The sequence below is a fragment of the Myxocyprinus asiaticus genome, chromosome 32 (assembly GCF_019703515.2).
Source record: "Myxocyprinus asiaticus isolate MX2 ecotype Aquarium Trade chromosome 32, UBuf_Myxa_2, whole genome shotgun sequence".
NCBI classification, from domain to species: Eukaryota; Metazoa; Chordata; class Actinopteri; order Cypriniformes; family Catostomidae; genus Myxocyprinus; species Myxocyprinus asiaticus.
In genome coordinates, this window is record NC_059375.1 from 43,445,142 (window position 1) to 43,472,493 (window position 27,352).

General features: G+C 36.8%; 1 protein-coding gene across 2 annotated transcripts; it reads right to left on the bottom strand.

Annotated features, from left to right (window-relative positions):
* Positions 1–300: 300 nt before the first annotated feature.
* On the bottom strand, positions 301–26,677 carry sec31b (SEC31 homolog B, COPII coat complex component). Of its 2 annotated transcripts, XM_051667872.1 has the most exons (26): positions 26,601–26,677; positions 25,997–26,089; positions 25,783–25,906; positions 22,928–23,123; positions 22,752–22,847; positions 18,652–18,792; positions 18,393–18,535; positions 18,210–18,309; positions 17,862–18,023; positions 14,916–15,068; positions 14,587–14,820; positions 14,409–14,483; positions 13,778–13,864; positions 10,802–10,919; positions 10,520–10,698; positions 9,927–10,053; positions 7,034–7,179; positions 6,733–6,906; positions 5,190–5,336; positions 4,344–4,494; positions 3,900–4,232; positions 2,724–2,782; positions 1,597–1,722; positions 1,363–1,482; positions 699–770; positions 301–609 (listed from the first exon to the last, which is right to left on the bottom strand). In XM_051667872.1, exons 2-26 carry the CDS (start codon positions 26,073–26,075, stop codon positions 430–432), a joined length of 3,522 nt encoding a protein of 1,173 aa, XP_051523832.1. In that variant the 5' UTR covers positions 26,076–26,089; positions 26,601–26,677; the 3' UTR covers positions 301–429. The 2 variants fall into 2 exon arrangements, with proteins under 2 accessions (XP_051523832.1, XP_051523833.1); XM_051667873.1 differs by lacking the exons at positions 22,752–22,847; positions 22,928–23,123; positions 25,783–25,906; positions 25,997–26,089; positions 26,601–26,677 and adding an exon at positions 19,225–22,123.
* Between the last annotated feature and the right edge of the window lie 675 nt (positions 26,678–27,352).

Consider the following 27,352-nt stretch of genomic DNA (forward strand, 5'->3'; position numbering starts at 1 on the left):
ATTCTTACGTAGTATGTCAAATTTTATTTAATGTGACATTTTGTGCCAAAAAAAAGTTTGCACAGAAATTCAGTTGGCTCGTATTTAATTAATAAGACCAATTTTCACATAAATTTTCACATTCAATTTAATTTAAGGCCTATTCTGATGTAAATGCATTGAATGCAACAATTTATGCAAAAAACGTTGCATTCAATTAACGTAAGAACGGTTTTATGAACAGTTTACACAGGAATTTGTTCTGGTCGTTTTTCATGAATAAAGCACGTTGTGTGGAAGAAAATACGCAACACATCAGAATCACAGCCGTAATGGTGAATTCATTCTTAAAGCACAGTTCAGTGACAGATCTACAAAATAAAGCAAAGAAATCAGGTCTGCATTTGTTGCGTTTTGGCGTTTAACACTGGAGTGATGACTGTCCCGGGATCAGACGGACAGTTTGTTTGCGATGGTCATGAGCACTTTGAGGACGGGCATGAAGGCGGAGATCTCGCTGAAGTTACTGCTGCTCACGACCTGCGTGTGAATCTCCAAACCCTGCTGATAGTTACGAGCGGTGACGCAGCGGCCGATCTCGTGCAGCCCCGCCAGGATACCGGGAGACAGCTGACGGGCGGAAAAACATGGCACAGATTTATTCCCTGCCATCTATGAATTGGGGAAGAGATTGAGAATACATGGAATTAAGAACTCACCGCTTGATCTCTCAGTTTGTCGTACAGACTCTCAAGACGTTTACAGCCATCGTCCAGTTTACGCTTGGTTTGCTACGAGTGAAGTAAAAGTTTAAAATTAAAAATTAAAATAAATATGCTGATCACAATGTGACTATATAGGCATAAATAAGTCCATTTGTCTATTCCAGGCCAAGAAGACCATTTGAATGCACTGCAAAGTGGCCAAACACGGTTAGTTTTGTTTCATGACATTTAAGAGCGACTAACAAAATATTAATATAAAAAAAATCGTGTTTTTAGATTTTCTATCCATCAAAAAGCACTAAGTACTGATTATTTCACATGTCATTTCACAGCTTTGCTTGTGGATATCTTGTTTACTGGCTACTAAGTGTCTTTCAAATTCTTTGATGCCACTAACCTCACAAACATTGGCAAATCTGGTAAGAAACTGATTAGACTGGATCAACCCTGTAGCTTTATAAACACTATATTGTTTTTAACAGGGCTGATACACACTTATGTATGCCAAAGGTTGCATACAGAAAGCCAAATCAGATAACAGCTTGCCAGTTTTGTGTGCAACATGCATGAGATGGCAATTAAAAATAATGTGGATGGTTTGTGGGTGAGTCATCTAAACCTGTAACTATTTACAGAGAGAGTGTTTGTGTGTAATTACCGGGTCTGTTGCGGCCAGTTGACAGCGCTGAACGAGGCTGCTGAAGGTGGTCTTCAGTATCATGTGTTCTGCAGGAATTTCCTTCTGCTCAACACGCTCTGCAGAAAGCTGCTGTAAAGACTACAACACACACAAACAGGCGAAATCAAATACTGTTCACAGTACAGCTCGTATCTGAAAAAAAATGTAAGTGTAAGACGGGACTTTAGCATTATCCGTTCAAAAGTGTCTCACCTGTAAGCCAGGCTCTTGAGGAGCTCCTGGTGGCACCTGAACTCGGTCCTGAGGAACAGAAGCTTCTACAGGATATCCCATCACTGGAGCTGTGATCGGAGCAGGTGGTGTGTAGTTCTCTTGTAGCTGTATAACAAACACACACATTTGGTGTTAAATATTATTATTACAGACTCAATCAAGGATCAATTATGCACATTTAACCTTCCAATTCGGTTCGGTCATTTTTGACCGATCTCAATTTTTCAGATGAAATAAAAATGGTTTTGTTTATCTGAGCGGTACAAGACTTAGTTACTTTTCCTCCACTTGTCATCTGAACACACACACAAAAAAACCAGTCAAAGTGGTGTTTGCGGTCAAAATTGACCGACCATAGGAAACGAATGGGGGACACTTAAAAAACAGAGCAATTGTTTTTATTTATCAAATAAACTATAAATTAGCAAACATAGAAATGAAACGAAGGGGTGAGACTCCATAACATACAGAGTGCAAAAGAACCCCCCCCCCCCCATAATGTGACATTACTGCAAAAACTAACACTTTAAATCATTGAAAAAACAAAATGCTAAACTTCTACAAATAATAGTTTGATAATGTCTAAATACATATCCAAATGCATAACTTGTGATAAAATGTAGAATTGCTGCATCGAACACTGCCGCCACCTACTGGCTATTATTGTCATAACATGATTTTCTTTGTTCACCAGATGGCAGCAATCTGCCCGCAATACATGACACATTCTCATACTTTCTTCGTTTTCAACTGGATTTATATTGCAAGTTAAATACATTTGCTAATTTGCATATGCAAATGAACAGTGAAATCGATAAATGTATATGTAAATAAGATCTTAAAAACATAAAATCCTAAAAGAGGTGCATAATTATATTGTTTCTACTTCAGGGAATAAGAAATGTTATAATTGCTTCACGTCGAGGTCCTGATCTTCCCGTCTGGGTTTATTTTGCGATAACGACCAGCTGACTGTTGATTATCCCTTAAATATCGGTCTCTCTGTCCGTCCGTAGGCCTGTATAATCGAGATTTTAAACTGCCAAGCCATTGTGAATGTTTGTCATGTTCTAGTTATCAATGGCAATATTTTTGTTCATTATTACCTTTTTCATGCGTGCTCCTGCACGAACAGCTGGAGGGTCGTTCCACCCGTCCTGTGCACCTGAAAGAGAAAATATAAACAGTCAAAGATGCTCAATTTTTTTGTCCAATTCTAATAAATTCTTCAAAAATACATTACAAATGCAATTCATACAAAACAAGTGTTTAAAGTAAAAAATGTCATGTGGTGTAACCAACATGTATGTAGAAATGTTGTTGTCATGTGACAAAAATCATAAAACAGAAAAGATCTCTTTACACCCACAAGACTATCTGTTGTCCAATGTTCTTTGCCCACTCTAACCTTTTCTTCTTCTGTTTCAAAAATATAAATATTAAAAGTACTTTAAGTATAAATCATCGCTCCGGTCAGCAGCAGTGTGACGTATTCGCATTGGCACGTTCACGAGAAGAGCGGTGCTGATTACAACGGAGCATGAGGAACGCTGTACAGAAGCTTTGTTGGTTTTGGTTTAGATCTGTATTTGTATCTGTATGTTTACTCACAATGGTGCATTTCTGTGCTCATCCTGGATGTCTCAACCGTGAGAAAAACGTCCATTACATGCCAACACGAATACGCCACACGACGGCATGAACGCGCATACTGCCGCTGACCGGAAACGATGATTTATAGTTAAAAAGTACTTAACTATTGATCTATCTGGCACTAAAAGTGATCGTTTCGCTTTAGAAAACATTGATTTAACCACTGGAGTCGTATGGATCACATTTATAATGACTGTTTGTGATTTTTGGAGCTTCAAAGGTCGGATAACCATCAACTTGCATTATAAGGACCTACTGAGCTGAGATATTTTTTCTGTTTTTCTTCAAATGTGTTCTGATGAAGATAGAAAGTCATACACATCTGGGATGGCATGAGGGTGAATAAATGATGAGAGAATGATCATTGTTTGGGTGAACTATCCCTTTAAATTTGTGTCTTTTCCTCAAAAAGTTATCGTATGCAGAAGACTTGGAATACAGCACACGGGTTTTTAATATTACTTTTATGGTGCTGTTTTTATCCTTTTTGGTGAAAATCATATTAATGATCACAGAACAATCCCTTTAAGACATTTATCTTCCAGGAAATGAGCAGGTCTTCCTGTCTATCTATGGCATGGCTATGTGCTGCGGTTTCGTTTTGGGGTTCCTGCATATATTGGCTGTACCTATGGGTGGAGGAGGAACACCAGCACTCATGAAGCTCTTGGCCGCTGGAGCGCCTGGGCCCCCCTGAGGATACCCATACACACCGCTGGGAGGATGTGCAGGGCCCTGTGAGTGTGGAGCTCCTGGAAACATGGGCATGGGTCCCCCTGGCAGAGAGGTGGGGGATATGAACCCTGGGGCAGGTGGAGCGGGCATCATGGGGCCTGGGGGAGAGGAGGGGGCAACAGAGGGGCCTGACAGGCTTGAGGGGGGCATCGAGGGGCCTAACATGAAACCACCGGGGGCCCCTTGAGGCCCAGACTGAGGAGTGAATGACTGAGATGAGTGGAAACCTGAAGACCAAATAAAACGCAGTGCAAGTTAGAAACTTACAAATATTAGTAACCCGATGTTTCATTTACTGATTAAGCCTTTGGGTCATTGATTTGTTGCTTGACTGGTACCTGGCATTGTTGAGGGGTTCTGTGGGTACGCTGGTCTCAGTCCACCAAGGGGAGGGGCACCTGCTCCAGGTTTAGGACCCTGCTGTGGGGTGAAGAGGCGGGGCATCTGCTGTCCTGACTGGGGCATTTGAGGAGGTACTGTGGGTGGGTACTGAAGACACAACTCATTTTACTGCCACAAAACTGTTTAAAATCATTTTGATGAAAGATTACAAAAAACAACAAAAATAAAAACGGTGTTAACGGATTGACAACAAATGCTGTCGTTTGAGTTTAACTTGTATTTAACACACATACATTCCTTTAAAGGTGCACTCAGTATTTTTTCCCCAAATCAAAAAGTACTGTATTAAGGACTTAACAGAACTTTGTAAACATCACATACAGTGATCAAGTAGAGTGGGTCACCTCATGTTGAGATCAGCCGAATACTACTCGCTTTATCTCGATAATGTCTATGTTACAAAACACTTTCCCTTGAAGAATAAGGGCAATCCTCAAGAAAACTTAAAAACTTTTAATTATGCTGATGTCGTGTGAAAATACAATTTATCTGCACCCTGTTTTTAATATCATCAGACAGCTGAGCTGTATGCCAGCCTCATATTTCACAATATACTAGAACAGATGCCCATTTTTCACAAGGCCATCGGAAAACAAATAAATGATTTAAGCATTTAAATCAGTTCGGTACACAAACCCTGACCTGTGATGACACGTCATGGACAGTGATGAGACATTTGAACCCCGGTGATGATTTAAGTCCAGACATCATTACATCACCACTGGCCTGAAGTCACCCTGAGAATCAAATGTGTGTGTGTGTGTGTATAGGTGAAGTCTCACCTGTGTGTGTGTTGCAGGTGTTGGAGGAGTGTGTGTGTCTGCAGTGGCTGCAGGTTTGGCGACCCCTGCTGGTGCTACAGGTTGCTGTCTCTGCATTATTTCACCCTTTGCACGAGACAGTCTGTCTCTCAACAGACAAACGGCAGCCTAAAACATACAAACACATTATTATTAAACAAAAACCCTTTAACAGTTATTCCAGTGGACTGACTCACTGACTGACCTTTTGTTTAGTGATTTCCTCAATAAACAATTTCTTCTAGATGTTAAATTAAATATGTATGTTTTGATTTGATACAAATTTCACTCAAGATCATAATGTATAAGCATATCAGAAATTGTCTTTGTGAATGACTAAATGAGGAGAAGCAGAGATCTTTGTTAAACTGTGCACTTCAGTGGTAAGATATTAATTTATTTGAATGATTTCTCAATATTTAATGTCGGTTTTACCAATATATCAGCACTGATAACAGGGCTGAGACACTAAATTACATTTTTAATATAAACTAGATGTCGACCATTATATCTGTTTTACCGATATATCGGCACTGTTAACAGGACTGAGACACTAAATTACATTTTTAATATAAACTAGATGTCGACCATTATATCTGTTTTACCGATATATCGGCACTGTTAACAGGACTGAGACACTAAATTGCATTTTTAATATAAACTAGAGGTCGACAGATATATCTGTTTTACCGATATATCAGCACTGTTAACAGGACTGAGACACTAAATTGCATTTTTAATATAAACTAGAGGTCGACAGATATATCTGTTTTACCGATATATCGGCACTGTTAACAGGACTGAGACACTAAATTGCATTTTTAATATAAACTAGAGGTCGACAGATATATCTGTTTTACCGATATATCAGCACTGTTAACAGGACTGAGACACTAAATTGTATTTTTTATATAAACTAGAGGTCGACCGATATATCTGTTTTACCGATATATCAGCACTGTTAACAGGACTGAGACACTAAATTACATTTTGTATATAAACTAGAGGTCGACCGATATATCTGTTTTACCAATATATCAGCACTGTTAACAGGACTGAGAAACTAAATTACATTTTTTAGTATAAACTAGAGGTTGACCAATATACCTGTTTTACCGATATATCAGCACTGTTAACAGGACTGAGACACTAATTTACATTTTTAATATAAACTAGAGGTCGACTGATATACCTGTTTTACCGATATATCGGCACTGTTAACAGGACTGAGAAACAAATTTTTTTATATAAACTAGAGGTCGAACTATACACCGATCAGCAACAACATTAAAACCACCTGCCTAATATTGTGTAGGTCCCCCTCGTGCCGATTCCGAGAAATAAATTTTATATAAACTAGAGGTCGACCGATATATCTGTTTTAACGATATATCAGCACTGTTAACCAGGCTGAGAAACTAAATTAGAAAACTGATGTTTCCAGAACATTCTGGGAGCAAAAAATTGTTAGCCGGGTTTAAAAATTCTGTTGGAGGATTTTCTGTGTGTGTGTGTGTGTGTGCACCTGGTCAGAGTTGTCAGGCAGGTAGTTTAGCGCACAACTCAAGCTGCCCTGTGACGCCAGAATACTGGAGTACTGGATGAGTTTCTCCGTCAGCGTTGAACTCTGAACACACACCTCACTATTTCGCAAACGTTCAACTGATTTCCGCAAGATCATCACCTTCTCCACCAGATTCTACAGACACACACGAATACAGACAGGATATGACATCACTCATGATGTCACACATACAGATACATGCATTCACAGAAGAGCCCAAATCCAACACATGCAGAAAACAATGTGTGTGTTTGTATGTGACCTCCAGTGCAAGTGGAGAGGAGCAGTCTCTCTGGGACGTCCAGCACTCCACCAGACGCTCAATGTTTCCAGAGCAGATGAAACACAGACAGGCTTGCAGACAGCATTTCTCTGCACCCACAGCCTCCAGACGTGAGCCCAGAGTGTCTACACAAACACACACACACACACACACACAAACGTCAATCACTCTGGACTTGGACTGTTAACAGGGCTGAGGAACTTAATTAGATTTTGTTATATAAACTAGAGGTTGACCGATATATCTGCACCGTTAACAGGGCTGAGAAACAAAATAATTTTTTTAATAGAGGTCGACCAAAATCACATTTATATAAGCTAAAGGTCGATCGATATATCAGTTTTACCAATTTAGTGGAACTGTTAACAGGGCTGAGAAACAAAAAAAATAAAATAAATATAATATAATATATAAACTAGAGGTTGACCGATATATTGGTTTTACCGATATATCAGAACTGTTAACTGGGCTAAGAAACAAAACTTTTTTTATCTAACCTAGAGGTCGACAGATATATCTGTTTTACTGATAAATAGGTACCATTAACAGCTGAGAAACGAAATAATTTGTTTTTATATAAACTAGAGGTCAATTAATATATTGATTTTACCAATATATCGGCACTGTTAACAGGGCTGAGACATTAAATAAAATTTTTTTATATAAACTAGAGGTCGACCGATATATCTGTTTTACCGATATATCAGCGCTGTTAACAGGACTGAGACACTAAATTGAATTTTTAATATACACTAGAGGTCGACCAATATATCTGTTTTACCGATATATCAGCGCTGTTAACAGGACTGAGACACTAAATTAAATTTTTTATATAAACTAGAGGTCGACCAATATATCTGCTTTACTGATATATCAGCACTGTTAACAGGACTAAGACACTAAATTAAATATTTTTCTATAAACTAGATGTCAACCGATATATCTTTTTTACTGATATATCAGCACTGTTAACAGGACTGAGACACTAAATTAAATATTTTTCTATAAACTAAATGTCAACCGATATATCTGTTTTACTGATATATCAGCACTGTTAACAGGACTGAGACACTAAATTACATTTTTAATATAAACTAGAGGTCGACCGATATATTTGTTTTACCGATATATCAGCACTGTTAACAGGACTGAGACACTAAATTAAATATTTTTCTATAAACTAGATGTCAACCGATATATCTGTTTTACTGATATATCAGCACTGTTAACAGGACTGAGACACTAAATTACATTTTTAATATAAACTAGAGGTCGACCGATATATTTGTTTTACCGATATATCAGCACTGTTAACAGGACTGAGACACTAAATTACATTTTTTATATAAACTAGATGTCGACCGATATATCTGTTTTACTGATATATCAGCACTGTTAACAGGACTGAGACACTAAATTAAATATTTTTCTATAAACTAGATGTCAACCGATATATCTGTTTTACTGATATATCAGCACTGTTAACAGGACTGAGACACTAAATTACATTTTTTATATAAACTAGATGTCGACCGATATATCTGTTTTACTGATATATCAGCACTGTTAACAGGACTGAGACACTAAATTACATTTTTTATATAAACTAGAGGTCGACCGATATATTTGTTTTACTGATATATCAGCACTGTTAACAGGACTGAGACACTAAATTAAATATTTTTCTATAAACTAGAGGTCGACAGATATATCTGTTTTACTGATATATAGTTCCCATTAACAGGGCTGAGAAATGAAATAATTTGCTTTTATATAAACTAGATGTCAATCAATATATTGGTAAAACCAATATATCGGCACTATTAACAGGGCTAAGAAACTAAATTACATTTATTTATATAAACTAGAGGTCAACCAATATATGTTTTTATCTACCGTATATATAGGTACCATTTACAGGGCTGTAAAACTAAATTATTATAATTTTTTTTTTTTTTTTTTTTTATAAACTAGAGGTCAACCGATATATCAGCACTGTTAATAGGGCTGAGAAACTCAAGTACATTTTTTAATATAAACTAGAGGTCGACCGATATATTGGTTTTACCGACATATCAGCACTGTTAACAGGACTGAGACAATAAATTAGATTATTTTATATAAACTAGAGATCAACCGTTATATTGGAACTATCAGTTATCTGCAAAAATCAAAGGCAATAATTACCCGAATAGATTGTATTTAGTAGATATTTTTTAGTAAGTTCATGTAAATGTTCATGTTGAATTTGACTGACAGTGTCCCTAAAGAAGAAAAAAGTCTGTTTTTATATAATACCAGACAATTATGATATGCGATCGATGATGATAATCCACTGTAGATCAATTATTGCTCATACGGTATTTATTAGCCTATATGACAATGTTTACTTTATAGTGTTTGTATTACAATACGCTGAAAATGATTGTAATAATGCATGTTTTGCTTGCATTATGAGTTTGTGTGAGCATCTGGGAGCAAAGACTCTTCAAAAGAAGAGTTCCTGGTGTATTTCAGGCTTGTTCATAGTTAAAAGTCTCGCTTTATGCACCTAAACTTCACATATTGTTTCTGGTTATTATTGAGATTTTGGTTGCACAATAAACTGCATCTGGGATTTTATTCATTTTGGACTCTTGTTACCTCTATGTCTTTGCCTTTCACAGTAAGTGGTTAATCGGTTATCTGCCTTTTCCACCAGCTTATCGGCTCAAGCTTCAAAACAACATTTGCATGTTGCATTTGAATGTGCATTTTTATCTTAACTTCGACATATATTCTCATTTTAATTTGACAGCCTTACTCCTGACGACACTTTACAAAAGGAGCAAGAGTACAGAAATAAATCATCTCTTGTCCAGAGGCGTCTTACCGCAAAGAGGAGCAAACTCTTCTGGGTTAGCGTAGGTAAGCAGGGCCGCGAGCGCTTCTTTCCAGTTATTGAGCTCACAGCTCTCAACAATATCACGCCAGTTCTGTGTCACCACTGACGAGATCAACTGAGGAGGAAACAAAATATTAATAAAATCTAGGTCTGTTTTGTCAAGACAAATTTTAACGTTGTAAGGCCTTTTATGGGTTTGTTTACATTTGAATATTTGACAACTGGAGTTTGAATTAACAAGTATTCTGTCAATGTAAGTCTATGGGACTTTCCCTTTTTTGATTGTCAGCTGTGCAAAAACCGTAAGATCGATCAGTTAGAAAAGACAAAGCACACTATTCCAGAACAGTCTGAAGGTCTGTGCCGAGTTTAGCGAATGTAGCTTAAAAGCTCTAGGAGGAGCTTGGGTTAGAAATTTTGTTCTTAGTTTAGGGATTTTAAAGAACACCTAAATAAAGTTTGTAGAAAAACAGTATACTGGCTTCGTCATGCAAAGATAAAGTTTCATAGTGTTTGTTTTCCCAAATAAAATGTAAACCAAACTTACATATTGTAGCACAAACACTTAGTAAAGTGGTTACCATGGAGACGCTGTTGGTTTGTCGGTTGAGGTATCGTTGCTGGGTCTTTTTCAGTAGCTCCTCCCCTCCGCTGATTGACAGGAGGATGGCCTCAGCGAAACGCCCATCATTCAAACAAAGGTCAACCGCACCCTCGAAATTACCCACTAACAGTGCCTGACTGATCAAACCTTCTGTATCTAGAACAGGATATAGGGAAATTATGTATTAATAAACAATTCATAACAGTGGCATCAAAATTTACTGACTTCTTTACTAAGTTGAGCTATTTGAGATGCTCACCTGACGATACGGGGATCTGAAACAGTTCTTTCTTCTTCTTTGGTAGTTGACTAAAGAAATCAGCAGGCGAATCTCGGCCGGTCACACCATCTGCAGCTCCGCCCGATTCATCTCCCCTCTGATTGGATGAGATAGAGAATAATGATAAAATAAAATAAAATTTAAAAAATAAAATAAAACAGTGGGTTAATGAAAAAAAAATTCATTAACCTATTGTTTTGCATATATCTTATTTTTAACCCTTTAAGCTCGGATAGCCCGCGAGATTTTGTTTTTCAATATATTAAAAACTACAGTCTTGATCAACACAAAATAGGTATCGTTTGAAAGCTTAGAAGCTCTACTTTCCAATGCATGTAGACATTATGACCACAATTGAACAAGTGCTTTGAAATTTGCAGACAAATCAGAAATCCAACACCTATATCACCCATGTGAAAAACTAACTGCCCCCTTAAACTTAATAGCTGGTTGTGCCGCCTTAAGCAGCAACAACTGCAACCAAACGCTTCCGATAACTGGAGATCAGTCTTTCACAACACTGTGCTGGAATGCTGGCCCGTTCTTCTTTCCAGAACTGCTTTAGTTCAGTCACATTGGAGGGTTTTCGAGCATGAACTGCCCGTTTAAGGTCCTGCCACAGCATCTCAATCGTGATCAAGTCAGGACTTTGACTAGGCCACTCCAAAACTTTAATTTAGCTTCTTTTGAGCCATTCAGAGGTGGATTTACTCCTATGCGCTGGATCATTGTCTTGCTGCATAATCCAGTTGCGCTTGAGCTTCAACTCACGGACTGATGACCGGACGTTCTCCTTTAGGATTTTCTGGTAGAGAGCAGAATTCATGTTTCCCTCTATTACTGCAAGTCACCCTGAAGCAGCAAAGCATCTCCACACCATCACACTACCACCACCATGCTTGACCGTAGGTATGATGTTCATTTTGTGGAATTCTGTGTTTGATTTACGCCAGATGTAACGGGACCCCTGTCTTCCAAACAGTTCCACTTTCGACAGTCCACAGAACATTCTCCCAAAAGGTTTGAGGATCATCAAGGTGTGTTTTGGCAAAATTCAGATGAGCTGTAATGTTCTTCTGGGTTAGCAGTGGTTTTCACCTCGCCACTCTTCCATGGATGGCATTTTTGTCCAGTGTCTTTCTGATAGTGGAGTCATGAACAGTGACCTTTAGTGATGCGAGAGACGCCTGCAGTTCCTTGGATGTTGTCCTAGCCATTTTTGTGACTTCCTGGATGAGTCGTCGCTGTGCTCTTGGAGGAATTTTGGAAGGTCGGCCACTTCTGGGAAGGTTCCCTACTGTGCCAAGTTTTCTCCATTTGTCCCAAATGGAGTCCCAGAGCCTTTGAGCCTTCAAATCAAATTTTTCCTTAAAATTTCTGGAATTTCTTTCGACCTTGGCATAGTGTGTTACAGGGTGAGATCTTTTAGCCAACTTCATACTGCTGAAAAATATCTATTAAGGTGTTGATTTGATTGAACACGGCTGGCAGTAATCAGGTCTGGGTGTGTCTAGTTCAGCTGAACCCCATTATGAATGCAGTTTCATAGATTTGGGGATTTACTAACTAAAGGGGCAAATACTTTTTCACACAGGCCCAGTTGGTATTGGATAACTTTTTGCATCATTTAAAAACTGTATTTTGTACCACGTACAAGGTTATCCTGGAAGAAAACTTGCTTCCTTCTGCTCTGACAATGTTCCCCAACTCTGAGGATTGGCTTTTCCAGCAGGACAATGCTCCATGCCACACAGACAGCTCAATCAAGGTGTGGATGGAGGAGCACCGGATCAAGACCCTGTCGTGGCCAGCCCAACCTCCAGACCTGAACCCCATTGAAAACCTCTGGAATGTGATCAAGAGGAAGATGGATGGCCACAAGCCATCAAACAAAGCCAAGCTGCTTGAATTTTTGTGCCAGGAGTGGCATAAAGTCACCCAACAGCAATGTGAAAGACTATTAGAGAGCATGCCAAGACGCATGAAAGCTGTGATTGATAAATCAGGGTTATTCCTCCAAATATTGATTTCTGAACTCTTCTTAAGTGAAAACATTAGTATTGTGTTGTTTAAAAATTAATATGAACTTGTTTTCTTTGCATTATTCGAGGTCTGGAAACACGGCATCTTTTTCGTTATTTTGACCAGCTGTCATTTTCTGCAAATAAATGCTCTAAATTACAATATTTTTATTTGGAATTTGGGAGAAATGTTGTCAGTACTTTATAGAATAAAACAAAAATGTTCACTTTACTCAAACACATACCTATAAATAGTAAATCCAGAGAAACTGATCATTTTGCAGTGATCTCTTAATTTGAAGCACAATGTTACATATGGCCACCAGGAGATGGCGCCAAATACATGACAAAGACTAAATGATGACTCAAATGACACAGAATGAAACTCATTCTGTGAAATCTCATTACTAAAATCATGTCTGCATGCTATGCAAACCTTTAGTCATTGTTGTGTTTGCAAGTGTAATTAGTTCTTATGTACAATTATTATGTTTTATTTGTTTGGAGAGGCTTTTGGACACTATGATAAATTATTTTTGTAATGCTATAACTTTTGATTGCTTTATCGTATCAACACAACATTTTTCTTAGATACAGTTGATATGATTGGGAACCACCTTATTTACCCCCAGAGATATATAATGTCAAATCAGAAAAATAAGAAGAAAAAAAGTAAATTTTTGGCTCAATTTTGTTTTGTGATTTTTCAGCAGTTTCTTAGGCTGAGAGTCTCAGAATGTATCATAATCTATATCATTAAAAAATGTGAAAAGTTTTCTTTTCACTGATACCAAACACTTTTTGGGGGGTTTTTTGTTTGTTTTTTTATAAGCCTTTAATTTTGGGTATGCCACTGAAACAGGAAATCTTCAAAAACACCTTCAGAGCTTAAAGGGTTATGCATAATTGATTTAGAGTGTAGTGTAAAACTGACCTGATCAGAAAGTGTCTGCATCTTCTCAGTGAGTTCATTGACATCTAAACCGTTGGGCTTTAGGTTTCTCCCCAAACACGCTGAGATCTGTAGAAAAATTGAAACCACAATTCCTATAAACTAGAGGTAGACCAATATATCGGTTTTACCGATTAATCGGTGCCGATAGTTGCTTTTTGGAACTATTGGTTATTGGCAAAAATTTGGTAAATACTTAAAATACAGAGCACCGTAATGGGGCCAAGTCTCCGTCATTTCAAAATAAGAGTCCCCAGTGTGTTTCGGGCTTGTTTATAGTTAAAAGTTCAACATTATGTACCAAATCTTCATTTTCTCTGGTTATTAATGGGATTTTGGTTGAACAATAAACAGAATCTGGGATTTAATTCATTTTGAACTCTAACCTAACCCTAACCATAATCCTATTTTTTCTATAAACCGGTTTTAAAAACTGATCGGCTGATTAATCGGTTATCTGCATTTTACACCACCTTACTTTACTGGAGAGAACATCTAATGATTACTTTTATTTCTGCAAGGTAAAACATGCAAAACACATTGATTTTAGGGTGAAATATGAGCTGGACATGTTCTTGACAGGCTTTGTAAGATTCACACGTTTACTTTATACCTTCCTCTCCAGCTCTTCTTTACTGAAGCCCAACAGCCGTAAAAATTTCACACGCGCTTCATCTTCAAAATTCACCTGTTAAAGATACAACCAGCACAATCACCGAGACATTTTCAACAGATCAATAAACAGGACATGAACTTCCTGTAAATCTGATAAATGCAACAAAAACATTTACCATCAGGAACCTCCATATGTCCTGCTCGGCATCAGAAGAGGCACTGATGATTTTACTCTGACAGTAGCTGGTGAAAGATCCGGACTGCAGAGCGGTCTGCAGTTCTGTCGAGCGCTGAAGAAACTCTGTCTCTGTGGTCACCTGACTCACGTGGACCTGTCGAGGGAGGGGCTGGGATGGCGTCTGCTGGGGGCTCAAATTAGGGTTCTCAAACGTCACCAGTTTTCCACCGAACTGGACGAGAGAGAATCAGAGGATAGATTTACACATAAAACTCACATATATATATATGAAACGCTGGAAATATAATGGACATTTGGGATACTCACAGCAAAACAGGCTCCTACAGGCCTCCGTACCCACTTGGGCGGCTTTTTCAGGGGTGGTATGATGGTGGTCTCTACTGTGGGCTGAGGCACCTGCAGAGGGGGAAGAGACTGACCTGTTCCAAATGGGTCATTGGTATCAAATGAAGCCGAGATCTAGAGACAAAGAGAGAGAGATTAGCGTTGTAACTAATCACACAAAAGTCTCGTCAGATTTCTGTGTATAATTTATTACAAATTTCATTAGCGGTTTTGCATTAGATTCTCATTACTGTAGTTTTTTTTTTTTTTTTTTTAATTATAATGAAAAAAAATAATTTTTATTTCTTTTTTTTTCTCCCCAATTTGGAATGCCCAATTCCCAATGCGCTCTACGTCCTCATGGTGGCGTAGTGACTCGCCTCAATCCGGGTGGTGGAGGACGAATCTCAGTTGCCTCCACGTCTGAGACCGTCAATCCGCGCATCTTATCACGTGGCTTGTTGAGCGTGTTACCGCGGAGACGTAGCGCATGTGGAGGCTTCACGCTATTCTCCGCGGCATCCACGCACAACTCACCACACGCCCCACCGAAAGCGAGAACCACATTATAGTGACCATGAGGAGGTTACCCCATGTGACTCTACCCTCCCTAGCAACCGGGCCAATTTGGTTGCTTAGGAGACCTGGCTGGAGTCACTCAGCACAGCCTGGATTCAAACTCACGACTCCAGGTGTGATAGTGAACGTCAGTAGTCGCTGAGCTACCCAGGCCCCAATTTTTATTGATTTAAAATAACAAATTAATGATGCATAGACTTTACAATTTAAATAATGCATTATTAATGTCAAACCATATATTTCATTTTACAAATCATATTGGTTTCATTTGTTTTTATAAAAAATAAAAATAATAATATATCGGCAAATATCGCCCTAGATTTTTGCCGATAACTGATAGTAAATTTTTAATAATTACATATGGAAAGGTTTTAAAATGTCATGAAATAATGCATAAATACAACAATAAATAAATAAATAAAAAGTTTACATTTTACATATATATACAGTGGTGTGAAAAAGTGTTTGCCCCCTTCCTGATTTCTTATTTTTTTGCATGTTTGTCACACTTAAATGTTTCAGATCATCAAACAAGTTTAAATATTAGTCAAAGATAACACAAGTAAACACAAAATGCAGTTTTTAAATGAAGGTTGTTATTATTAAGGGAAAACAAAATCCATACCTACATGGCCCTGTGTGAAAAAGTGATTGCCCCCTAAACCTAATAACTGGTTGGGCCACCCTTAGCATCAACAACTGCAATCAAGCGTTTGCGATAACTTGCAATGAGTCTTTTACAGCGCTGTGGAGGAATTTTGGCCCACTCATCTTTGCAGAATTGTTGTAATTCAGCCACATTGGAGGGTTTTCGAGCATGAACTACCTTTTTAAGGTCATGCCACAGCATCTCAATAGGATTCAGGTCAGGACTTTGACTAGGCTACTCCAAAGTCTTCATTTTGTTTTTCTTCAGCCATTCAGAGGTGGACTTGTTGGTGTGTTTTGGATCATTGTCCTGCTGCAGAACCAAAGTTCGCTTCAGCTTGAGGTCACGAACAGATGGCCGGACATTCTCCTTCAGGATTTTTTGGTAGACAGCAGAATTCATGGTTCCATTTATCACAGCAAGTCTTCCAGGTCCTGAAGCAGCAAAACAGCCCCAGACCATCACACTACCACCACCATATTTTACTGTTGGTATGATGTTCTTTTTCTGAAATGCGGTGTTACTTTTACGCAAGATGTAATGGGACATACACCTTCCAAAATGTTCAACTTTTGTCTCGTCAGTCCACAGAGTATTTTCCCAAAAGTCTTGGGGATCATCAAGATGTTTTCTGGCAAAAATGAGATGAGCTTTAATGTTCTTTTTGCTCAGCAGTGGTTTTCGTCTTGGAACTCTGCCATGCAGGCCATTTTTGCCCAGTCTCTTTCTTATGGTGGAGTCATGAACACTGACCTTAACTGAGGCAAGTGAGGTCTGCAGTTCTTTGGATGTTGTTGTGGGGTCTTTTGTGACCTCTTGGATGAGTCGTCGCTGCGCTCTTGGGGTAATTTTGGTCGGCCGGCCACTCCTGGGAAGGTTCACCACTGTTCCATGTTTTCGGCATTTGTGGATAATGGCTCTCACTGTGGTTCTCTGGAGTCCCAAAGCTTTAGAAATGGCTTTATAACCTTTTCCAGACTGATAGATCTCAATTACTTTCTTTCTCATTTGTTCCTGAATTTCTTTGGATCTCGGCATGATGTCTAGCTTTTGAAGATCTTTTGGTCTACTTCTCTTTGTCAGGCAGGTCCTATTTAAGTGATTTCTTGATTGAGAACAGGTGTGGCAGTAATCAGGCCTGGGTGTGGCTAGAGAAATTGAACTCAGGTGTGATAAACCACAGTTATGTTTTAACAGGTGGGGCAAACACTTTTTCACACAGGGCCATGTAGGTTTGGATTTTTTTTCCCCTTAATAATAACAACCTTCATTTAAAAACTGCATTTTGTGTTTACTTGTGTTATCTTTGACTAATATTTAAACTTGTTTGATGATCTGAAACATTTAAGTGTGACAAACATGCAAAAAAATAAGAAATCAGGAAGGGGGCAAACACTTTTTCACACCACTGTATATTATATATATTACTTGTCTTTTCTTAGTGATAATTTATTTTATTTTTTTTTTTTACTATTTTCTTTTGAATTTGGTGTAAAACAAAAAAGAAAAAAATGACCTGGGCTGCATTTCGCAAAAGCATCGCAAGCTTAAGTTGATCGCAGAGACCGTGGACTTATGATGCTTTTGGGAAACGCTGCCCTGGTCATGTTTCGTGAGATTCAAACATCATCAAACTGTTGGCAGACAGTGTTGTACCTGACATTCTTAGAGAGAGCAAGAGAACACTGTGATAAACTCACCTGATCCACCGTGCTGTGCTGATGTTGTTGAAGACGTCCCCCCATAATAGAGTACACACTGATCCGTCCGTCAAATGATGCGGCAGACAGGAGGGCGGGGTTACGCGGACACCACTGCACATCAAAACACCACTGATTGGCTGTTGGCAGTTCATAAATCACCTACAACAAGCGGCAGGAGAGAAGACTGGTCAGCAAATTGGTTCCATTTCACCAATGAATTTCCATGACTTTCATGATTCCAAAAGGGTCTTGTTTTGTTTGTTCATATGGTCTCTGTGAAAATGAACTTTAAACATCTGTAATATATTTTCAATCACAAAAACCCAACCAATCAGATCGACTGACCTCGCCAGTGTTTGGGTTCCAGCACAGGATACGGTTGTCTTTGCCGCTGCTCAACAGAAGTTCCGGATCAGCCTGACTCCACGAGATGGACAGAATTCCTCTGGAAGATTAAAAGAAACTTATGTGTGTACAAGAGTATCTCAACAATCACATCTTTAACAATCTACTTCTGTGAATCTCTACCTGGTGTGATTCTCCAAGACTTTCAGCGGTGAGGTTGCAAAGCGAAGGTCCCACATCTGTATCACAGGAAGTCTGTCGTCTTCTGATGCCAAGGCCAGCTGAGTCGCCACATCTGGATGCCACAACATCCCCGAACAGTGCATCTGACATATTCACACAACACATTAAAAACTATTGCTAATGCTCTCTGCTTTCTATAGCGAAGTTGATGGATGGATAGACAGACACTGGTCATCCAAATGTTTCTGGATGATGTTACCCGGTTGCTATGGTCACTGATTTTGATGATGGGCTCGTTCTTCCTCAGGTCCCAGACGACGGCTTTCCCGCTTGGGTTTGCAGATGCCAGTATATGTGGCACCTGACTGTTCCACGCCACCACGCTCACATCCTCTGCGGGCTGCAACACCAACACAAACAGGGTTTCAGGACAGAGTTACGTATATCTGGGATTGTTTGTCCATAATGCTTAGCAATGAAGGAAGCTCTAATTCATAATTGACAAAAATAAACAAAACCACCACAATTTGCAGATGTCTTAGAACTGTATAAATGTAGTTTGCTGATAGCAAATCTGCCTAATTTTTGGGGCCCAAGCACTAAGCATTGTATCCATTCTTATTCGTCTTCCGCTCTTGAAGTCTATGGCAGCCCATAGAACCGTACATAGGAAAGTTATGAAATTTGGCACACTGATAGAGGACACTCTCAAATGTAACTGAACCAAATTTGGGGTTTCTAAATCAAACCCTCTAGAGCCACCAACTGTTTAAAGTTGCAAACACATGGGGGGCCTGGGTAGCTCAACAAGTAAAGACGCTGACTACCACACCTGGAGTCGCAAGTTCAAATCCAGGGCGTGCTGAGTGACTCCAGTCAGGCTTCCTAAGCAACCAATTGGCCCGGTTGCTAGGGAGGGTAGAGTCACATGGGGTAACTTCCTCGTGGTCACTATAATGTGGTTCTCGCTCTCAGTGGGGCGCATGGTGAGTTCTGCGTGGATGCCACGTAGATTAGCGTGAAGCCTCCACACGCGCTACGTCTTCACGGTAACACGCTCAACATGCGTGGATTGATGGTCTCAGATGCGGAGGCAACTGAGATTCGTCCTCCGCCACCCGGATTGAGGCGAGTCACTACGCCACCATGAGGACTTAGAGCGCATTGGGAATTGGGCAATCCAAATTGGGGAGAAAAGGGGAAGAGAAAAAAAAAAGTTGCAAACACGTTTCGGCCTATACCTTTTGAACCGTAAGTCCTAGAAACAAAATAAATAAATATTTCCTCCGATTCCTTGGGTCATACTCAGTCCCAATGAGTGGTCGTTTCCACCATTTTCCAAAAATCCTACTTTTTCTAACTTCTCCTAGACCGTATGTCCTATTTCTCGAACTTTTGCATGCATTCTCTAAAGATACTGTGGGATTGCAAATTTAAGTGCAATTATAAGATCAGGTGGTCTACTGTCTTTCATATAACATCACATGAAAAACTAAAGTGATGCACATTGTATTGAGATTTCAAGGCATTTGGTATCGCGACTCTGTGAGATTTTCTACCAATGGCGTCATCCTGTTTGTGCATTTGACCAAGAGTCTATGTGAATGAAGACATGTTTCTCATGCTAACTACGTCTAGTCCCTTTTAGCCTGTTTTCTGTGATAGTTATGCTAATTGGATTAGGGCTAGTAGAATATAGAGTCTTCACCCATTGGATGCTTTGGTTTCACCTGAATGCTTTGTAACCACCTGGAAGTACTGCCCCCTAAATGCCTATAAAATACAATGTATGCCGCACTAAGTTAGACTTGATGAATGCAGCAAGAGACGTATGCTCCTGATCTTCTACAATAAAGAATCCTGCTGAAGCTTTACCCGAGTGTCCTGGTCCTCTCTGAGAGTTTCCAACAACACTCATGACAAAAAGTTGAGATTCATGATGACAGACTAAACCGTTTTCGTATTTACCACATCAACAAATTTGACTGCGAGCATGCCAAAATGGATTGTTGTAAATGTTTTGACACTAAACTTGGTGTATGTCATCACAAGCAAGACCTGATGGTACCTGCACAGTTTTGGCACAGCGCCACCTACCCAATTTTCCTATGTCGGCCATTTGGAATTTAGTTCTAAATTGCTGTATTTTAGAAATGCATTGGCATATCATTAAAAAATGTGGTATGTGTCATCGGGGTCATGTCCTGAAGGTATTCAAAATAGATATAAGATATAATAAAATGCTTATAACTTTTGAAAAATGTGGCCTTTTGTCATGAGGCTTCCGTGGGTCATGCCGAAGACGATGATACCCTATTTGCCATGGTCGGCCATACTTCCTGTCCGCCACTTAGAATTTCATTGAAAACCCACTTGTTGAAAATCCTCCTAGACCGTATGTCCGATTTGCTCGAAATTTTGCATGTATCATCTAGAGGCACCCATGACAAAAATGCATGAAATTCATGAAGACAGACCAAACCGTTTTCGTATACCGCAAATACGAATTTGATGGCGAGAGTGCCAAAATGGACGTGAGGCTGTATCTTCGCAACGCTTTAGCGTACTGACACGAATCTTGGTATATGTCATCACAAGCATGACCTGAGGGTATCTGCACAGTTTCGGTACAGCGCCACCTACTGTTCAAGAAATATGACAAATTGTTCTTTTTGCTTATAACCTCTGAATAGTTTGGCCTAAAATCATGACATCACACCCCAACTGCACCATATAGAGTTGGTGACAGCGCCACCTATTGGACAAAAGTTATTATGAATTGTATTGTAATATAAGCAATTCTACTTACGTTTTTTATACCACTTTTCTTGAAATCATAATCAGTGATGTCCAATCATACTTCCTTACATGCTGTAGTTGTGTTTAGCCCCGTAATTTCTGCTTGCAGCAATACTTTTTATATGTTACTGGTTCAGAATCAGTTTTTAGAAGCCAAACCATCTGTGCTTAAGCAATATCACACTCACAAACATGCTGTAGTACTGAATATCAGCTCAGCTGTGATTGGGTTGCAGGTTGATTGGAAGTGTGATATTGCTTTTATACAACAGTTCTTTAAACAATCAACAACCCTCAAACAATTGTCAAGTCAGATCAGGACCAGAACTAACTGTTGTATAAAGCAACAAATCTGAGGGCTAGAAAGACATGTTAGTAAAAAGGTAAGACTATACTAAACCCAAACCGCCATGAACCAAAAACACACCAAAACATCAAACACACACCCCACCTTCACCAGCAACTTCCTCTTACCTCACAGAGCTAAAGGAACAGAAAGACAAATACATTCACTTTCATATGAAATGATGCTATGACAACACAAAAGGAACATTTAAATACCTCAGCAAATCAAAATTGTTATTTTGTGGCTTTATGTTCATGTCTGTAAGCTTTGAAGTCATTTATATGCTAGCATGCTCCTAAAAGTGGACAAAATAAACGCTTAGCAAAGATACGCCTTTAACATCTACAGTCTTTCTCTTCTGGGGAATCGGTGTTATTTTTGTTACCAAAAACTAAAATGAAAAGTTTTTCGTTAACTGAAATAAAAATAAAAACTAACATGGTTAACTAAAACACTTTTTCATAGCTCAAAAACTCAACTAACTAAAATAAAAATTATCCTCAAATTATTTTAGTTGTATTTTAAGAGGCACAAGTATATTATACAATTTGAAACATTTACAATACATTAGACATGAAAATCCTACTAGAACAATTATATGACATTAAGCATATTTAAATTATATAAGTAAATGCTTTGGAAGCCATAAAAAAAATAAAAAAAATAAATAAATAAAATAATAATAATAATATATATATATATATATATATATATATATATATATATAAATATTGATATATATATAAAAAATTATATATTATATATATTATATATATATATTATATTTATATATATATATATATATATATATATATATATATATATATATATATATATATAAAAAGCCTATTTTTAAAATGTATGCATTTCAATTTCATAACAAAATTCCATTAAATAGAATTGTGCAATTTTTCACAAATTATCTGTATAAAACAAAAAAATATATTTTCTTTTGTGTGTAAAGTGAAAAAAAAAAAAAAAAAAAAAAAAAAATATATATATATATATATATATATATATATATATATATATATATATATATATATATATATATATATATCTAACAATAAAAGAGTAAAAACTAATGAAAACTAAACTAAATTCAAAATTCAAAACTATAACAACCCTGTGGGGAAACTGACCAAAAACATTAAATTACATTCTTCATGTGGTCTTTAAAAGAAATGTTAAACATTAAAGTAATGCATTCCTACCTGTGTTTTTGCTCCTGGTGTCATTGGATTGCTGAAATTGTTCAAATCCCAGATGTATATTTCAGAGTCATTTGCTCCCGAGGCAATGAGATTATTCTGACACGGAGAAAACATGTTTATGTTTGCAAAATCCTTCATCACATGTAGATACATTTTCTGATCTCTTTGAGTGTTACCTGGAAGCGGTTATAGTCGAGGGCACGCACAGGACCCGTGTGTTTGTTGGACTGTCCGATGATGGCGTCCTCTCCAGCGGCGAGAATAGTGTCCGGACTGAAGACGGTCACGGTTCCGTTCTCGCTGCCTCCAATGAGACGCCCTGAAGAACCTTTAACATCCATTTCAAATGCCACCCAGATCAGACTGTGAAATCTGCAAACACAAACAGATTATTATTATTAATCTGACAGAAATACATACTTGTAGAACAATGAAGAACTTTTAAATATGCTACAGAGATCTAACCATATTGGATTTTGCCGATACGACAATAACTAAGGTGGTTGTAAAGGTTGTAAATTCATTTTATTAACTGTTAAAAATTGTTTAGTCTTTCATAACTGTGATGGGCACAGACTTAGAGGCTACAAGAGTCCAAAATGAATAAAATTCCATTTGCAGTTTTTGTGCAACCAAAATCCCAATGATAACCAGGGGAAAAATACAATTTGGTGCATAATGCAGGACTTTAACTATAAACAAGCCTGAAATACACCAGGGACTCTTATTTTGAAATGTATGTGCATCAAGCTTCCACAAACAAATCAGGGAAACAAAATGTGCACTCTTAAAATTATCTACAATATAATACAATTAAAACACTAAAAAGTTAATCTTTTTATATTTAATATTTAAATACAGTGAACTAATTAAATGCATCATTAAATCTTTAAATAAATATTGAAATAAATCATTAAATACATAGTGAATTAATTTAATTCATCATTAAATAAATCGTTAAGTATTGAAATAAATAATTAAATACACAGTGAGTTAATTAAATGCATCATTAAATAAATAACTTAATATTTAAATAAGTCTTTAAATACAAAGTGAATTAATTCAATGCATCATTAAATCATTAAATATTTAAATGCATAGTGAATTAATTAATTGCATCATTAAATATTTAAATGCATAGTGAATTAATTAAATGCATCATTAAATATTTAAACAATATAATATATAAAATAAATAATTAATAAATAATAAAATAATAATTTAATATTTAAATAAATCGTTAAGTATTGAAATAAGTCTTTAAATACATAGTGAATTAATTAAATGCATCATTAAATAAATCATTAAATATTTAAATGCATAGTGAATTAAATGCATCATGAAATAAATAACTGAATATTTAATAAATCGTTAAGTATTGAAATAAATATTTAAAAACATAGTGAATTAATTAAATGCATCATTAAATAAATAATTGAATATTTAAATAAATCTTTAAATACAAAGTGAATTAATTCAATGCATCATTAAATCATTAAATATTTAAATGCATAGTGAATTAATTGCATCATTAAATATTTAAATGCATAGTGAAATAATTAAATGCATCATTAAATAAATATTTAAATAAATCATTAAATACATAGTGAATTAAATTCACTATGTATTAAATTATTTATTTAAATATTTAAATATTTATTTAATGATTTATTTTTGAGTAATTTGGCCCTCCATAGTCAAAATCAAATCAATCAGTCAAAAGAAATCGATTTTGAAAGGTGACGCCCACTGTCATTGGGTGACGTGCCGATAACCATAACCCTGAAAATAAAAATGAAGACATGAAGCTTGTGCGTAAATGTAAAAATCAACCCTAAAATGGAAATGGACGCTAAATAGTGCTAAAGGGACATTTACTGATTTATTTAATGATTTAATGATTCATTTGATATTTTTAGTTTTTTTTTTTTTTTTACAATTACGTCATGTATTTAATGATTTAATTAAATATGTATTTAATTAAATTTTAATTAAATTATTAAATTTCACATGAAGTTAATTCACTTTGTATTTAATATTATTTAAATATCTAATTATTTATTTAATGATGCATTTAACTAATTCAGCTATGTATTTAATGATTTATTTAAATATTTATTTAATGATCTAATTTTGAGTAACTTGGCCCTCCATGGTCAAAATCAACAAGAAACTGAACAATCAATAAAGGTTATATAAGTAAATGTTCAATAATGTCTATGCATCATATGTGTCTTTTTTATAACACCTGGCATTAATAATCGTGCATTAGTCCATATAAACAGTGACGGAGGCTTAACGTTACAATGCTCTACATGTAAGAATTCACCAAATTAAGCTTTCTATAGTCTATTTATTTATTTTGTAAATATATATATTTATTTTTTTCATAAGATATACAGTTGGAGACATGATGTAGTTTCCATATACACTCAAAAAAATATTTTAGCCAATTTTTCATATTTAAGCATTTCAGTTTAATAACAAAAAATCCATCATATTAAATTGTGTAATCTTTGAAAATATAAATTAATATTAATAATATAAATTAATGTGTAACTCTTAAAAACAGACAATATATATATATATATATATGCCCTCATTTAAATTTTGAACATTTTATTATCTAATCAAAATAACAAAGTATGCATTGAAGTGAGGATAAAAATATGGATGAATAATACCGCCGCACTATCAGCATTAATTTCTCATAATAATGTAACAAATAAAACTAACCCGAGGGGAAAAAATCCTTAGCATTGTAACAACAAACTAACTCTATCAGTGAAAACATTGAAAATTGCTTTTGTTTTATACCAACTGTTGTAGTCAGAATCCTGTTCACACACCTCACAATTAGTGTGGGCGACAACATATCTGACACCTTCTATTCACTGAAATACTTCTGTTGTTAAACTGGTGTTTCTAGTATTGAATTACTGTGCAATGTGAACATTTTATTGCAGGAACTAAACAGTTTTCCCTTTAATCCTACAGCTAAATGTTCCTCACCTGCATGAGAATATCTCACCTGTTGGATGTGGGCAGAGTTCCTCTGAGCTTCATGTCCATGGATGTATCTGCAAAATTCATCTCAAAGATCTCCAGAGCAGAGCTGGTGTTGAAGGACGCGTCCAGCTGTTGTGCTGCAGTACCTGTAGATATGAGACAGTGAAGAAGAGACAAGAGTTATTCTACTTAAACTGAATCCTTGTCAAGACATCTGGTCTCACATGTAGACTCACCTAAGGCCAGGTACGCAGGATGATGTCTCGCAGGAGTCCATGCTTGAGTCGCTGTCCTGAGTATCTCCTTCACCCTCATCTTCCTCCAAACTCCTGAGGAGACCATGAAATGCATACAGAACATGTCAACAAAAATGTCAACAAACATGTCAACAAACACAGTTGCTGACAGTAACAGGTATCCGATACTTGTAAGATGTAAGATCGAACTAAAGCCACTAAAATGACTTAAATATACTTAAAAAGAGACAAAGGTCAAGTATAATCATCATCACACACTTTATTAGCATAACAGAGGTACTGAATTCAAGTGAGCCTATAATGTAGTCTAACATTAACTTAACATTCTCACGGACCTCCTAACCCCTCTGTATGTGTAATAAATGTCCTGTAGAGCTTTACAGAGCTGCAGTGAATGTTTATAATAACAGTTTTTTTCCTTCCTGACGAGCAGCTGTTAGCATTAGCATTCGCCTGCTGTTCTCTATCTGCGCTTTAAACACACAAACACACTGAACACACCACTATAACACATAGTAAAACATCAAAAACACAAGTTATGCGCAAAAGGTCACATTACAGTCAGTACTGTTTGTGTACTTACGCTTGTGTGTGATTATTCGTCTCGTTTGTATGCTAATTAGGGTTCAGCGGCACGGCGCTGCTTACGTCACTCATGGGAAATGTAGTCCAGTACGGCGGCTGGAGAACGGCGGTATTTACGAAACGCTCAGACTCGGGTATGATTTCTGTACCTCAGACAGTCGTTTTTGAAGTATTGGTTCATTGACGATATATTCATCACAATGTATTGAAACATTGATTGCATTTAATGTAATGATTTTAACTGAAACCAAGCATTTTTGTAATTTCCCTGATGTACTTCTCTGAATTTATACTTGCATAAAGCGCACATAGTCTATTATTTTAGTTCATGTTTATCCTAATGCAAACCCTGCCCATGTAGACTTGATAATGATTCAAATTTTCTGCTATATTTAAGACTTTATCCCCAATCAAACCTGTAAAACTATGTAACGCAGCACTTTTCGTGTTACTGTCTCTTTAAGATGAATCACTATTGTTGTATCCTTCCAGTGTTGGGTGTAATGCATTACTAAGTAATCAATTACTGTAATTAAATTACTTTTTCATTGAAAAAAAAAGAGTAAGGGATTACTCTTAATTTTTCATTAACTTAATTAGTTACTTCTTATGTAATATCATTAAATACTGTATAGACTACAGAACAATTCTATATAAAACAATAGTGAATTGAACATCTAATGTTAAAATATGTTTTCTAATTTAACGCTGCCCCCTTGAATTCTTTGGCAGTTCATGAATAATTAATTA

Excerpts from the sequence above, each read along its gene's own strand:
- sec31b (XM_051667872.1), bottom strand. The coding sequence starts at position 26,075 with ATGAGGGTGAAGGAGATACTCAGGACAGCGACTCAAGCATGGACTCCT. Across the intron at positions 10,699-10,801 it reads TCAGATCCCCGTATCGTCAG|ATACAGAAGGTTTGATCAGT; the intron begins GTGAGCATCTCA and ends ATCCTGTTCTAG. Across the intron at positions 610-698 it reads ACAAACTGAGAGATCAAGCG|CTGTCTCCCGGTATCCTGGC; the intron begins GTGAGTTCTTAA and ends TCCGCCCGTCAG.